The 14,181-nt window shown below is 45.2% G+C and overlaps 1 protein-coding gene across 2 annotated transcripts in view; it reads right to left on the bottom strand.

Moving 5' to 3' along the window:
* The window catches only part of MTAP (methylthioadenosine phosphorylase), a 39,163-nt gene extending 25,981 nt beyond the window's left edge, over window positions 1–13,182 (bottom strand). Inside the window, exons 1-3 of one of the 2 annotated variants that reach the window (XM_060014841.2) lie at window positions 13,052–13,182; window positions 5,063–5,149; window positions 3,815–3,873 (exon numbers count right to left, since the gene is read on the bottom strand). In XM_060014841.2, the coding sequence (XP_059870824.1) occupies window positions 3,815–3,873; window positions 5,063–5,149; window positions 13,052–13,084 (179 nt within the window). In that variant the 5' untranslated portion in view covers window positions 13,085–13,182. The remainder of the gene's footprint in view (window positions 1–3,814; window positions 3,874–5,062; window positions 5,150–13,051) is intronic. The other variant, XM_060014842.2, reaches the window with a different exon arrangement.
* Between the last annotated feature and the right edge of the window lie 999 nt (window positions 13,183–14,181).

Here is a 14,181-nt window from a genome sequence, read left to right as displayed (position 1 = left end):
CATGCGCCACAACTACTGACCCTGCACTCTACAGCCCAAGAGCCAAAACTACCGAGCCCACGTGCCACAACTACTGAAGCCCACGCGCCTAGACCCCGTGCTCTGCAACAAGAGAAGCCACCGCAATGAGAAGCCTGTGCACCACAACGAAGAGTAGCCCCTGCTTGCCGCAACTAGAGAAAGCCCACACGCAGCAACAGAGACCCAACACAGCCGAAAATAAAAATAAATAAAGTGCAGACTCCATTTACATTTCATAGTTTACTTTCCTATCAAGAGTAGGTAATAGCTTACTTAGAATTCACTCTCCAGGAAAATATGCCATGTCTATCCTGTGGGGCACCAACACCCCAGAATCTGAGGCATCTGGTATCTCATAAGCCATGACACAGAAAATAAGAGGTGCCAAGGAAGAAACACCCAAAATAGAAACTCAAGTTTCCAGTCTCATCTCTCTATTCTTTTCTGCCTGATCACCCAAAGAAATTAATGAAACATTTAAAATATTAGATTTCCCAGTTGTTTATGATGACATCAGCAGGTATGGTCCAAGAATGGATCACCTCACTCATCATTACTGTTATGGGCTGAATTATGTCCCCTCCAAATTCGTAGGCTGAAATCCGAACCCCCAGTACATCAGAATGTGACCATATCTGGAGACAGGGTCTTTAATGAGGTAATTAAGTTAAAATGAAGTCATTAGAGTGGGTCCTAATCCAACACGAATGGCGTCCTTATAAAAAGACACAGACATACACAGAGAAGAACATGTGAAGATACAGGGAGAAGACAGTCAGGTACAAGCCAAAGAGAGGGGCCCGGAACAGATCCTTCCCTCCCAACCTCAGAAGGAACCAACCCTGCTGACCCCTTGATCTCTGACCTCTACCCTCCAGAACTGTGAGGAAACAAATTTCTGTTGCCACTCAGTCTGTGGCACCTTGTTATGGCAGCCCCAGCACACTTAACACAACCACTAATGATTTCGTGTCACGCTTCAAACAAAATCCAAACACTCTGCCATGGTGCTCGTATCATCTGGGCCCAGCCTACAAACAGCAACGTCAGTCCTTACCTTTATCCCTTCCCACCGGGGCTCAGCCTCACTGGCCTCGCTGCTTAGCTCCCACATCACCTCCCCAGAGGAGTGCTTTCCACGACCACTGCATCTCCATCACATCACTACCCCTTGACCTTATTTTTCTTTCTGGCACCTATTGGCCACTCAAACTATATATTTCCTTCTCAGTGTCCATCCTTCCCACTAGCATCAGCCCTGAGACGGTGAGGCCCTTATCTGTCTTCCCTGCTGGTGCCTAGAACTGGACTTGCCATATGAGTAGTTCAATCTGTTGGATGAAAAACTGAGTACTTACACACACACTCTTTCCCCCTATCTCTCTCACACACCCACACACACACCCACACCCACACACCCAGTGTGCCAGGAAACAGCCAGTAACGGGAACTTGATTTTTAAAATTACTTTTAAAAATTCACACGTTAGAGGGTATATTTATAAGCAGTATTTCACAGAGAGTTAAAATTATCCTGAGCTGCTTGAAAAAGTACGAACATCACAGGTAATGTTCTGCCACAGGAAGGCTAAGTGTCAAGAGACCAGTCGTCTTCACATGTGATAATATAGAAACAGGCTTTCAAGGAAGTAACAACACACAAAAATCTCACTTTGTACAATAATGATTAAAAGTTTGGGCTTTGAAGTAAAACTGCCTGGGTTCAAATCCTAGGTCTGCCACTTACTAGCTGTGTGACCTCATCAAAATCACTCAGCTTTCTCAGCCCCCCATTTTTTTTTTTTGATCTGTAAAATGGATAATAAAAAACCCTGCACCACAGGGTTGCTATCCAATATCCCTTGTATCATTCCATATTGATATTTTTTTTTTTTTTTTTTTTTTGCGGTACGCAGGCCTCTCACTGTCGTGGCCTCTCCCATTGCGGAGCACAGGCTCCCATATTGATATTTTGAAATAAACTTTAATGTCTCTTCTTCACCAACAACAGAATTAAGAATACAGAAATAATTTGTACATAATTGCAGACAAGCATTAGCATATGAGGGTTTTTACCCCAAGGTCATAAACGACCTCTCAGAAGGTGGAAGTCCATGAATGCCCAGAAAGTATGGTAGTCCCCGCTTATCCACAGGAAATGCGTTACAAGACCCCCCTGTGGCTGCTTGAAACTGCGTATAGTACTGACCTCTATATATGCTATGTTTTTTTCCTATACTAACAGGTGGGTGGTGTACACAGTGTGGATACGCTGGACAAAGGGATGATTCCTGACCCGAGCAGAGGGGGTGGGATGGCACAAGATTTAAAACTTATGAATTGTTTATTTCTAGACTTTTCCATTTAATACTTTTGGACCACAGTTGACTATGGGTAACTGAAACCGTGGATAAGAGGGGACTACTGTACATGCATTTTTTCTAAGGCTGGTCTCCAAATCTCTGATTAGATTTTCAAAAGAAATTCACATATCAAAAGGAGTTAAGAACCACTGCATAAAGTGGTTCACAGTCTGACACACTTCATTTCAGCTGGCAAGAGTATAAAACCTTCACCATGGGGCTACAACACGAACCATTTTCTCTTACAGTCTGGAAAAAATTAAGCGTTTCTCCAGCAATGACCACAGACCAACAAAGAAGGTTGCCTGAAATCAACCCTATGCGACCATCTAGAACTAAAATTTAGTTTTACTGGACTCAGCAAAGCCACTTCCGTTTCAAAAATGCAGTGTGGCAGACAGACCCTAGGGTGGTCTTCATTTTCATGCTCTGAATAATTCCTTCCTTCTCGACTGTGGGCGGACCTGAGATGCTTTCAACCAACAGAACACAGCGGAAGGTGCTGGGATTTACTCCCATGATCAGGCCCCAGCCTGCCAGCATGCACTACGTGGCCCTCCTGCTGGCCTTGCAGCAGTAAGCTGCTGTCTTGTGAACTGCCCACGGGGAGGGCCACAAAGCAGGGAACATGGACAGCCTCTAGGAGCGGACGGCCTCCGTCCTTCAACCCTGAGGAACTGAGTTCTGCCAACTCCTACATGAGCTTGAACGAGGGCCTGGAGCTCCAGATAAGAACAAGCACTTAAATATACCCATGTGACACAATATTTACTTGTGTGACCCCGAAGAGGACCCAGATGAGCTGTGCCCACACTCGGGTTAGCTGGAAACTGTGGGATGATGTATGCTATTTCAGGCTGCTAAATTTGTGGTCATTTGTTATGCAGCAATAGAAAGCTAATACATGCAGTCTGACTAATTTCTAACTGTGTGATAAAATGACTTGCTCTTCTCTTTAGGGAACAGCACGAGCCTTGTCAATAAGGCAATAAGGGTGTAGACACCACCGAGAACCCACTTCAGTGACCCGAAACCCACTCCCCACAAATCTAGAACTATTACTACACAAGGGGTCATGAATGAAGCAGTTTTTCTCGATCTTGTTAACTAGAAGATAAAAGACAGAAAAGAACAAAAGAAAACATTTCCTCTTGCAGCTAGAACTGAAAGCAGAGCTTCAAGTTTAGTCAAATCATTGCATCACTCATTGGATTGTTCTAAACCTTTTCCCAACCTAAGGGGGGATAGGCAGGATCTTTAATCTCCAAAGTCAGTAAAACCTACCCTGAAACTGTAAGCGATAAAGATGACTCAGATGCTATGGCTCCACCGACACATTAAAAACTCATACCTGCATCATGACTTTTCATAATTTAAGTTAAATTTAAAATGTTCTTTAGTAGTAACATTCAAAAGCTTGAAATACGTTACCTTGCAAGAAGGACGCAATCAACATTCTTTATCTTCCCCAAAATTAAGGCATCAGAAGGCTGCACACAGTGAAAAATGGTTACAAGTCAGTGATTTAAAAACACATATAGAAACAATCAAAAAGCTGCCATTTCAATTGTTCATCTGTAGTAGGAGTCATAGAAACTTGGGGTCCGAGGGTATATTTCAAAGAAGTGAAAGAGTCTCGATTTGATGGATCAACTTAGTCACTCAATATTTACTGAGCCCTCTCTACCAGTACAGAGATTCGTAAGACTTAGAAGCGTGCGTGGGTAGGTACCATTTAGTAAGATCTATTTGTAGCAAGCACCCCTGGGGACTCTGATGCCACACTGATCATACACAGATGTGTCAAGGCTATTTGGCAGGTTCAAGAACAGGTGTGAGAGTGAAATGCAAAAGGAATAGGAGGCCCCTATCAGGGAATTTAAGAACTCAGCACTGGAACCGTTTGCTGTGTTAACCAGGTCTAAGATGGCCACAAGATGACCTCAGGTAATGGAGGAGAAAGTCTGAGAACCTAGGAGGTTAAGAAAACATGAGGCTAAGAAGTGAACAAGCTGACAGCAGGACTTGGAGGATACCGGATCAAATCTAAGGACTTGGCTGAAAAGGACGGTTTGGTTGGGATTGCCAAATACAGGGATCTTCATAGGAGGATCAGAGGAAACAGCATTTGGAAGTAGCCCTATGGAGTTAGGAGAAGGCAGACACCCTCACCCTAGCTGGGAGAACTAAACAGCCTCCTTTTAATAGAAAAGGAGGAGTGTTTTATTTCCAATTCAGTTATGCAGTTGTGTTCTCATTCCCCCCAAATCCCCCTTTGGGCCAGGGCTTACTAAGAAAAGGCCATTAGATATCTCCTCCCATTTGTTACAGACTGTGGTATGACCGATAGGCCCCAAATTAGAAGCTGATTTGAATGCAGTGATCTGGAGAGTACAGTTCCTGTGTTTGAAATGGGCATCTGGCTTCTAGGGATATAATTAAGAAATTATTTGTACACATTTAAAAGCCATGTTCTCAGTCGTCAAGTCCAAGGCAATCTCAGGGATACTGTCTCAGATGGCAGAGCCCAGTAACAGAAACTCGTGGCCTATCTCAGCCTGGGGCAGGCAGCCCTGTGCTGCCAAGACAAAAGCAATTTTTAAAAATTTTTTAACTTAAAAATCAAGCCAGCAAGGAGAAAGAAAAAAGCTAGTATGTCTCCACTAACTGGATATTAACCTTGCCAAATGGAGTGTCCACATATTTTTCGGTTCTTCCTTCTAAGATTTCTGGATCATCCAGGCCTGTCCCACCAATTATTCCAATCTGAAGGAGACAATAAAAAGATATCACATTTGATCAGTTTGCAGTAGAAACAAAATCACTATTTTAAGCAAATTCGTTTATCCATACTCATATGCTCTTCTCCATTCCTGGTAAGCCCTAGTTATTTTAAAAATCTGAACATTCCTGAAAAGCAATCATTTATTCAGCAAACATTCGAAAGCCTTCTATATTCCAGAAATAACCAAAGCATGAGTCACCTTTTCGGACTAAATCACATTTTTGCTGACTATCTAAATAACAAATTAGCATGGAAACGTACTTCAACTAGTTTAAATCATAAAGCCAAACCTAAAAATAGGTAAATATGGTTGGAGAAAGTACTTTCTAACCAATTTTATTATCTCTACTAAATACGTGATGGAATAAATGTTCAAAAAACAACTAGGATAGAAAATATTCAGCATTTCCATTTGGTAAGGATTTCTCCTCATTACCGCACTTGATAAAGAAACGAGAGATTTTCTTTCCTATGCCACTAAAATCAGAGCTGTAAGGGATCACAGAGGAATCTGGAATAGCATGAAAAGTTAACCTCTATATTTATGAAATCCAACTGTCATTCATATACATGTAAGTGTAAGTAAGTAATTCAAAGGTCTGTAGTTCCAAATTATTTTCAAGTGTCTTATTGCATTTTTCAGACATTAACTTAATTGTCCTCGTCTTCAGGAAGTAATCTGAGTCTAAAAACCCTGATATTACCCTATAGAGTTAATCTAATTTGATGATTAAGACACTTGAACAAAAACAATTACAAAGATAACTAAATATATTAACTAAACTGTTAACTAAAAATGAAATAACTGAAATCATTACGAAGGTTTCCCTGGGTTGATACTTCCTAAAGGAAAAATACTATTTAAATTGTCAGCAACAGGCTACAGAGATGAAATAGAAACCTAATAAAAAGTCACCTGAGCATTTTTTTTTTCAATGAACAGCTTTAAATCTATTGTCACTTGAGTAAAATTTCTACTCAGCGGAAGTAGCTCCTTGAGAACAAAACTCCAAAGTTAAAAATTAACTGAACATCTGAATTAAATAATTTTGAGATCAGGTTACACAGTTGATTTATACTAGTATGTGGGAAAATAGTTACCTCTCTGGCCCTATTTCCTAGAAAAATAAATCAACGAAATAAGAAAAAGGGCGATTGAGTAAGATTTTTACAAAGAACTGCAGGTTACATGATTTAATACTTGGAAAGCATCTCACGACTTCCTCAGGTGGCTAAACCAGTTTTTGAAGTTGCTGCCACCTTGTGGTACATTGTTGAAACCACAGCAGGTTACATATTCTACAGCAAGTCAACATTTTTCTTTGTTACAACTTAACATTGTAGGTAAAGACTAATCAATACAGGACTGCAGTTTTCAAATCAACAGAAGTGTTCACTTAAGTCAGTGGGTTTAAATTCATTTCAGTTCAGTAGAAATTTTTTAAATCGCACTATTTTATGAAATCCTAACCCATCCTCTAGCTGGTGTCTTTATTTTATCATTTCATGTAAGGCCAAAGCACCACAGATCATAGTTGGGATGGGGTAGGGGGTGCAATGAACTGTCCAGCCCATGTCATCACCTCAGACCGCCGAACTGAGTTGCTGACTTTGAAATTACTCTCAGCCTACCCTCTGGGGACTCTACTACTCATGGAAACGTCTGGTGTTTTTTTGCTTCCTTTTTTTTTAAAAATACTACCACTCTGACTTGGCTGTTTCTGGCCGTTCCCCTGGGCCATGGCATCTCGCATTCTGGATCTAACACTGGACTCAGACTCGTACATACAAAACAAACCAGACTTGGTTTTGAAACCACCTTCTGTTTAGGCAAGCCAGCCCAGCCTCACAGCAGTGAATAAGAAATGCCAGTTGGGGTCTTGCTGAAGTTCAGTGCCCTGGAGCCCACCCTCAGCAGCCCCAAGCTTCAGCCCAAACCACTCTGGCTGCATGATGACCATGCACTGGGTAGCTGCTAACTCAGCCCTCAGTGAGGAATATTTAGTACTGAGTGTGAGAACAAGAGCCGTTACAGCTCATCAGAAAGGCCAGGATGTGTTCTCTGGCACTGGAGTTATCTGCAGGAGAGCCCGTCCAGTCAAACTGGCTCAAGCTGTTTCTCAAAACCCATATCTTGGAAGGGACACAGGACAAGTGTAGCAACTGAGTACAGCCACACCAGGGAACTCAATCCCTAACCTTTTTCTTGCTGCAGACGGAGGCCAGCAGTGCCAAGATATGGCAATGTCGCCACCTGCTGGCTCCATGGTAAAGTATAACTATGGGACGAAACTCCCAAGCACCAGTGGCCTGTCATTCCCCTCCAGCCTCTAAATTCAAATGGTCAGCTCAGTACCTGCCTTGATAAAGTAACTGTGTCTTTGCATTTACATGTCACAGGCACTGTGGCCAAGTTCTCCAGGGGCCTTACCTCATTTAATTTTCACACAACCACCCTGTAAGATGGGCCCTATAGTGTAACACCCATTTTATAAAAGAGGAAAGAGAAACACAAAACTTAAAACACCACAACCTATTAGAAATTTGTCTCCATGTTATGAAGAAACTGATCCTCAGAGTTCAAGTTCTGGACCAAGGTCACAGAGCAAGCATGGAAACAGCAACTCTGGGCACCTGAGTGAACCACCTTGGAAGGGAGGGGGCTGTCCATGCATGATCTCATGCATACTTACCAGGCTTCCTAGGCCAGAGGCATCGCCCTCAGTCCAAGCAGTCCTAGGAATGCTTAGGAAAAGTGTTCAAGGTCTGAGATGGAATTTCTGGGCCAATTCTGCCCAGCCAGGACTTCTTCACTACACAAAATAAAGTTCTGAAATAAGGACCCCCTGGTCCATCAAGGCCATTGCTAGATTTTAACAGCAAGTTGATTCATCCCACACTTTTCCACTTGCAGACCACCAAGTCAAACTCCTCAAAAAGAAGAGATGGTTTGACTTCCTCTCTGAGACTGTGTAAGCATTTTATCTAAATGTTGGCTTACCCAGCCAGAATGGTTACTTCCAACGATGCCAAAAGGGTTCACACCAACCCCTACCCTGTGTCCACTTCCCCTGGTACCAGCCACAGGAGATTTCACATACCCCACTTGGTTTCAACAGCCGCTCACCATCACTTTATACTACATGGAGGAACCTAGCACCCCATGAAGTGGAGAATTTCATTCTTTTCTTATGGCTAATATTCCATTGTGTATACATATACCACTTCTTTATCCTTTCATCTGCTCATGGGCACTTAGGTTGCTTCCATCAACATTTGTTATTTGTGGACTTTTTGATGATAGCCATTTTGACAGGTGTGAGATGATCTCATTGTGGTTTTGGTTTGCCTTTCTTTGATGATTAGCCATCATCAAAGGGCAGGATTTGACTATTTTTGGAAATAGAGTCTTTGAAGAGGTAATTAAAATTAAATGAGGTCTTGGTGGGGGGAGTGCTAATCCAAAATAACTTCAGGTTCAGAACATCTGTAGTTTTTATTTAACCAACCTCTCCTTGCAAAGTCAAGATATTATTCTAATGGGCAGACACCCTCTTTGAAGATACAGTTCCCTTCCGGAAGTGGTCAGTGACTTTTTGAGGAGGATTTTCCTCAAAGCTTACTGTACTCTGTAGCACTCTCCTTCACTTGTAGAAGAACATAGGATTCTTCCTGGTGCTCCTCCTGGGTCAGCTGCTGGATACTAGAATCCCCAGGGGAGCTTTCAGTACCAAAGCCCAGGTCCCAGATTCCAGATATTCTAATTGAGCAAGACAGAGTTGTTATTTTTCTTAAAGCTCCTCAGGTGGTTCTAATGTGTAGCCATAATTGAGCACCCTTGCTCTAGGGCCCAGATCATCAATTTCTAAAATCTGGGCTAGCTGAGCATCATAGGCTGAATAATGGCTCCTGCAAGAGAGCCTGTCAGCATTCTAATTACGAGAACCTGTGCATGTTACCTGTGTGATTAATGATTTTGAGATGGGGGGATGATTCTGGATTATCTGGGTGGACCCTAAATGTAATCACAAGGGTCCTTTTAATAAGGTCAAATGAGGAAGAAGGCGATGTGATGATGGAAGCAGGGGGAGAAAAGGCGATGTAATGTAGGGCCCAGAGCCAAGGAACGCTGGTGATCTCTAGAAGCTGGAAAAAGCAAGGAAACATTCTCCCTTAGATCCTCCAAGAGGACCTGCCCTATTGACATCTTGAGTTTAGCTCCATAGGACTCATTCTGGACTTGTGACTGCTAGAATTGTTAAGCGACTACACCTGTGTTGTTCTATGCCATCCAGTTTGTGGTGGTTGTGAGAGCAGCCAAGGAAACTAGTTCACTAAGAAACACCTGAGGAACTTGTTAAAAATGCAGATGCCCAGCCTTTTCAAAGCTCCATGGCCAATGGTTATCACATTTTAGCGGGTACCTGAATCTACTGAGGCTCTTGAAAATCCAATTTGCTGCCCACCTCCCTATTTCAGATTCAGCAGGATTGGGGAAGGGCCCAAGAATTTGCATTTCTAACAAATTCCCAGGAGGGTGCAGATGCAGCACAGGCTTTGAGAACTACTGCTTTAGATGCTTTTGAGGCACAGACTAGAATACCATGATTATAATCACAATCAAAAAACCTTCCTCAGGGATTTCCCTGGTGGTGCAAGGGATAGGAATCCGCCTGCCAATGTAGGGGACACGGGTTCAATCCCTGGTCTGGGAAGATCCCACATGCCGCGGGGCAACTAAGCCTATGCGCCACAACTACTGAGCTTGAGCTCTAGAGCCCATGAGCCACAACTACTGAGCCCACGTGCCACAACTACTGAAACCTGTGTGCCTAGAGCCTGTGCCTCACAAGAGGAGCCACCTCAAGATGAAGCCCGCGCAACACAATGAAGACACAAAGCAGACACACACACACACACACACACACACACACACACACACACACACACACACACACACACACACACACACACCCCTTTCTCAAAGTAACAACAGCAAAAAAGCCCCCATCTCTGTTTTTCTCTGCTGCTCAGGACACCAACCTGGCTGCTGCTTCATCTCCTCACCAGGCGGTCTCTGTCTCAGGGATTTACAGCCCAGGGGTCCTCAACCAAGTGCTGAGGCTCTCCTGAGAGGTGCCTGGAAATCCACGGGGAAATTTCTGGCTGCCACAATGACTGGAGGGAGTGCTACCAGCATTTTGTGGGGAGAGGGGACCCAGGATGTGTTCTATGTCCTACAATGCTCAGGACAGTTATACTAAGGGAGGAATTGTCGTACCCCAAATGGCATTGTGTCTCTAGGCAAAAAATGAAGGCTCATTGGTCATTTGGTTTCTGACTGGGGCCTGTGGGTTGTCTACCAGTTTCTGAAGGTCACTCAAGGACTTTCAGTGTGAAGGCCTTTGCTGGCCGCACTCAGCCATCAAAAAGGAGAGTTTCAAAGGCCTGTTCTCAACAGTCTAGACTTGCCCGTCCCCCTTAATATTGATACCATTTTGTTTATAGCCCACTACCCAACTATGATGGGACCATATCCCCTCCTTGTCATAGCAACCATGTAAACAAGAGTTATTTTTAATCCCTCAGAGTAAAAGCTGGGCAGCTGCCTAGGGGAGCCATGGCCCATTACAGGAGCCCTCCGGAATGCCAGAGATCCGGTTCAGCCCTCTGCATGGCCAAGCATGCCACTGCCCGTGGCTGTTGCCGGAGGACACTGTCTCCCTGAGGTCCTCCCAGACAGTGGCTGCTACTAATACTACGGGAGAGTATCCACTGGGCATTCGGCAAGCAGCTTGCTTCATGCAAACACTCTACACTCCCCCTTCCTTAAGGCTGCATGGCCTTTGTCAACAGAATAAAACAGGGCACAGGGACCACATGTCAGATTTCAGAAATGGCTCACAACATGTAGTTGGCAGAATGCCAGGCTCTAGGCCAATTCTATCACTACCTAGGTCCAACTATAATTCTGGACTCCTTAGGTGACCTTTCTGGGCCTCAGCTTTATGTCCACAAAAAGAGGTTTGTGTGGTTATATGGTCTTAAGGAACACTCCAGCTCTATGTTTTATGATCTGGGGATAGGATATGGTTTCCATTAGCTTATTTTGCTCTGGACACTAGCAGTTCATGTTTTCTATATAGGATGTTGCCTCAGCAGTCTGGCAGAAGTGGTGTAGGAATCATGGATTTGCAACAGCAAAATTATCACCTGTTCTAACCCCAAAGAGAGAAATCAGCAGGCAGGCCTAGCACTATTTGTACCTATTCATTTTATATTCAGCAGCTGGCCAAGAACAAAAATGTACATCATTCAATATTTACATCAGGGCTCTGATCACAGTGCCCATTCTGCACTTAAATGCACTGCACTAATCTTACAGGGAAACTGTGGTAGGGAGAATGCAAAACCAGGTTAAAGTGAGACTGTTTTAAATACCACCGCTCTCTATTTTTAATGTCACTTTAAGTGTATTCCTGTAAAGGAAAGGCAATAGTTTCCTGCCTGCCCACTGAAAACTGTGGCCTATCATAATTTAATTTTTGGAGAAAAGATGTTCAAAATTAATCTCATCTCCCTCACTCAGAAGCACTACCATTTAATAAGTTTCAGCCATGTGCTACAAAGACAATACAATTCTAACGTCCCAGCAAACCCTGCAGTAATGTTCCCATTTTACTGAAATGAAAAAGAGCTTCATAAAAATTCTGCTTTGTTCTCCATGACTGATAAGGAAGAGGCATTCTACAATATTTGTTTAATGCAAGATTCTTTTCAAAATGGCAAAGGGAATACAGTATCTAAATGTGACTGCAACTCTCCCCAACCCACCCCCTGATATCAAGTGTCTGAAAGCTGCAAGGGCCTACTAAGCTAATCACTCTGGTTGATTACACACTGATCTCAGAGATTTGCCTTCTCCAGGGGGAACTGAACACAAAACGCGGAGTCAAGAGAGAGACTTGAAGGCGACGGGCCTTCCTATCTCACGGCCAAGAATTTCTAAAGCCAAACAAGTCAACTGAGTTTTTAGCTGATCATAAACAGCCTGGAAGAGATCTTAACTTTGATCCTGTTTATTTCTGTGGACTGGAATTCTACAGTCTCTCCCTGCGAGACATCAACCAGGAAGAAGTGCGTCAAAGCCCCAGGGAAACTTGTTGCAATCCTCGGAACTCGTGCCCTCCTCCGGCCAAAGCTCCCACTGCACAATGATGCCTTGTACCGAGACCTGTGAGGACCAAGGGCACAAGGAAACTGATCCCTAACTTTCAAGGTTGCCAGCAAAGCAGTTTAAAGCCAGAGGCCTCCAGAGAGTGGCCCAGCATTCCTATACTCCATTTCGGTGTTGTAAAAAACTCTCAAGAGTTCCTAAAGCAGAGAAGGCCTAAGTTTAGAACACACAAAAAAGCCGGAAGCTTGCAAAAGAGCAAGCATGCAGTTTTCCCACGTGGGCCGCGGGCAGAGAGCCAAGTCAGAGCGGAAGCTTTGAAGTCGGTCAGCGCTCAAGGAGTCCGTCTCAGCGGTTGCAGGTACCCACCCACCTGGCACACCCGCTAGCCCCTGCCAGACGCATCTGCCCAGAAAGGTGCTCGGGAAGGGTTGGGCGCGGGCGCAGCACCGGTCCGCTGTCCCTCTCTCTTAAGTGCTTGCCTACCCGCTGCGCGCTGCGAGTGCAGCTGAGACCAAAGGTTGGGGGACGACTCTGCAATTGTTCCCTCTGCCCCGCTCGCCGCCCCTGGGCTAACCGGCCTCAGACCCTCCCCGCCGCGGCGGGGGCGCACTGGCTGGGCGCACGGCCCAGAGGCGCGGTCCCCCCGAGCGGGAGCGGGATCATACAGGGCACGGAGGACCGCAGCAGCCGGAACGACTAATCTCACCTTCACGGCCGCGGGAGTGGCACCTGAGGCCATGGCTGCGCGAGGAAGGAGCGACGGCCTCGGGCGGGGTGGAGACGTGCAGCGGCGGAGCGAAGCGGTTTCAGGCTCTGGGCCCGGGGTTGACCAACGAGGTCCCGGGGGCGGCTGTGGCTCCTCCTCTTCCTCCCCGGGACAGCTGGATTGGCTGCTGGTGTGGGCTCTCCCCCGCCACCCCCCCACCTCAATTTGAGGTTCCAGTGTCCCGCCCCGTTTGCAGACCTTTCTGGTTCTCCGTTGATTTTTTTTTCGACCCCCAGTTATAACTAACGGGCTCATGATAGTGAGAATAATGGAGACCGCTGATTGAGTACTTATGTTGTTCCAGACTCTGTGCTTTGCACTTTAATCAGCTCCGTTAACCATCACAAGAACGCTACAAAGAAGGAAGAGCAGCACTCCGGCTCCGCCTCGTCTCAGCTGCAAGCTCGGCCTTATCTGTAAAACCAGGCCCATTCTCGGTGCAGAAGTTCTCGCGGGAGGGAAAATCGTGGAGAGGAGGGAACAGGCTCTTCGCCAAGGTTACCTCCAGCTGCTAACGCGGGGCGGGGCGGGGCGCGGTTGGCTCTTTTTATCACCGTGACCCAACCGGGGGTTTGCTCCTTTCTGTTAATTCGTGGGGGACAGAGCAGGGGAGGGGTTGACCCAAGACTCAGGGATGGCAAAAAGAAAATAAACAGAGTAACGTGCTGCTGGATAACCTTTCTGACCTACAAACTCTGGCTGTTTGAGGTCAGGCTTTCAAGGGGATAAAATATTACCTAACTCCCAGCCTGGGTCAACAGGGCCGGGGCCATCTTTAACCTTACCCACACCAGCCAAAATCCAAGCCAACTAGATTTCAGAATCCAGACTCATGTCTTCATCACTCAGCACTGGCTGGTCACCCACCCCCCACCCCCCACCCCCGTTATACCAGCCCTTCACTGGGATAATGCCTTACTCTCAAAATCCCCATCCCTTCTCTACTGGGATAATCCAATTTAAACTCCCTGGATGGATTAAACTCTTCAACAAAATGCTGGGTGACAGTGATGTTCTGATATACAGAAACTTTGCAGATTACTCTGGGGGTGGGAGAATGGCTGTGGAAG

Source organism: Delphinus delphis, chromosome 6, assembly GCF_949987515.2.
Source record: "Delphinus delphis chromosome 6, mDelDel1.2, whole genome shotgun sequence".
NCBI classification, from domain to species: domain Eukaryota; kingdom Metazoa; phylum Chordata; class Mammalia; order Artiodactyla; family Delphinidae; genus Delphinus; species Delphinus delphis.
The sequence above is the reverse complement of the archived record's forward strand: the minus strand, read 5'-3'. Positions and strand labels throughout refer to the sequence as shown.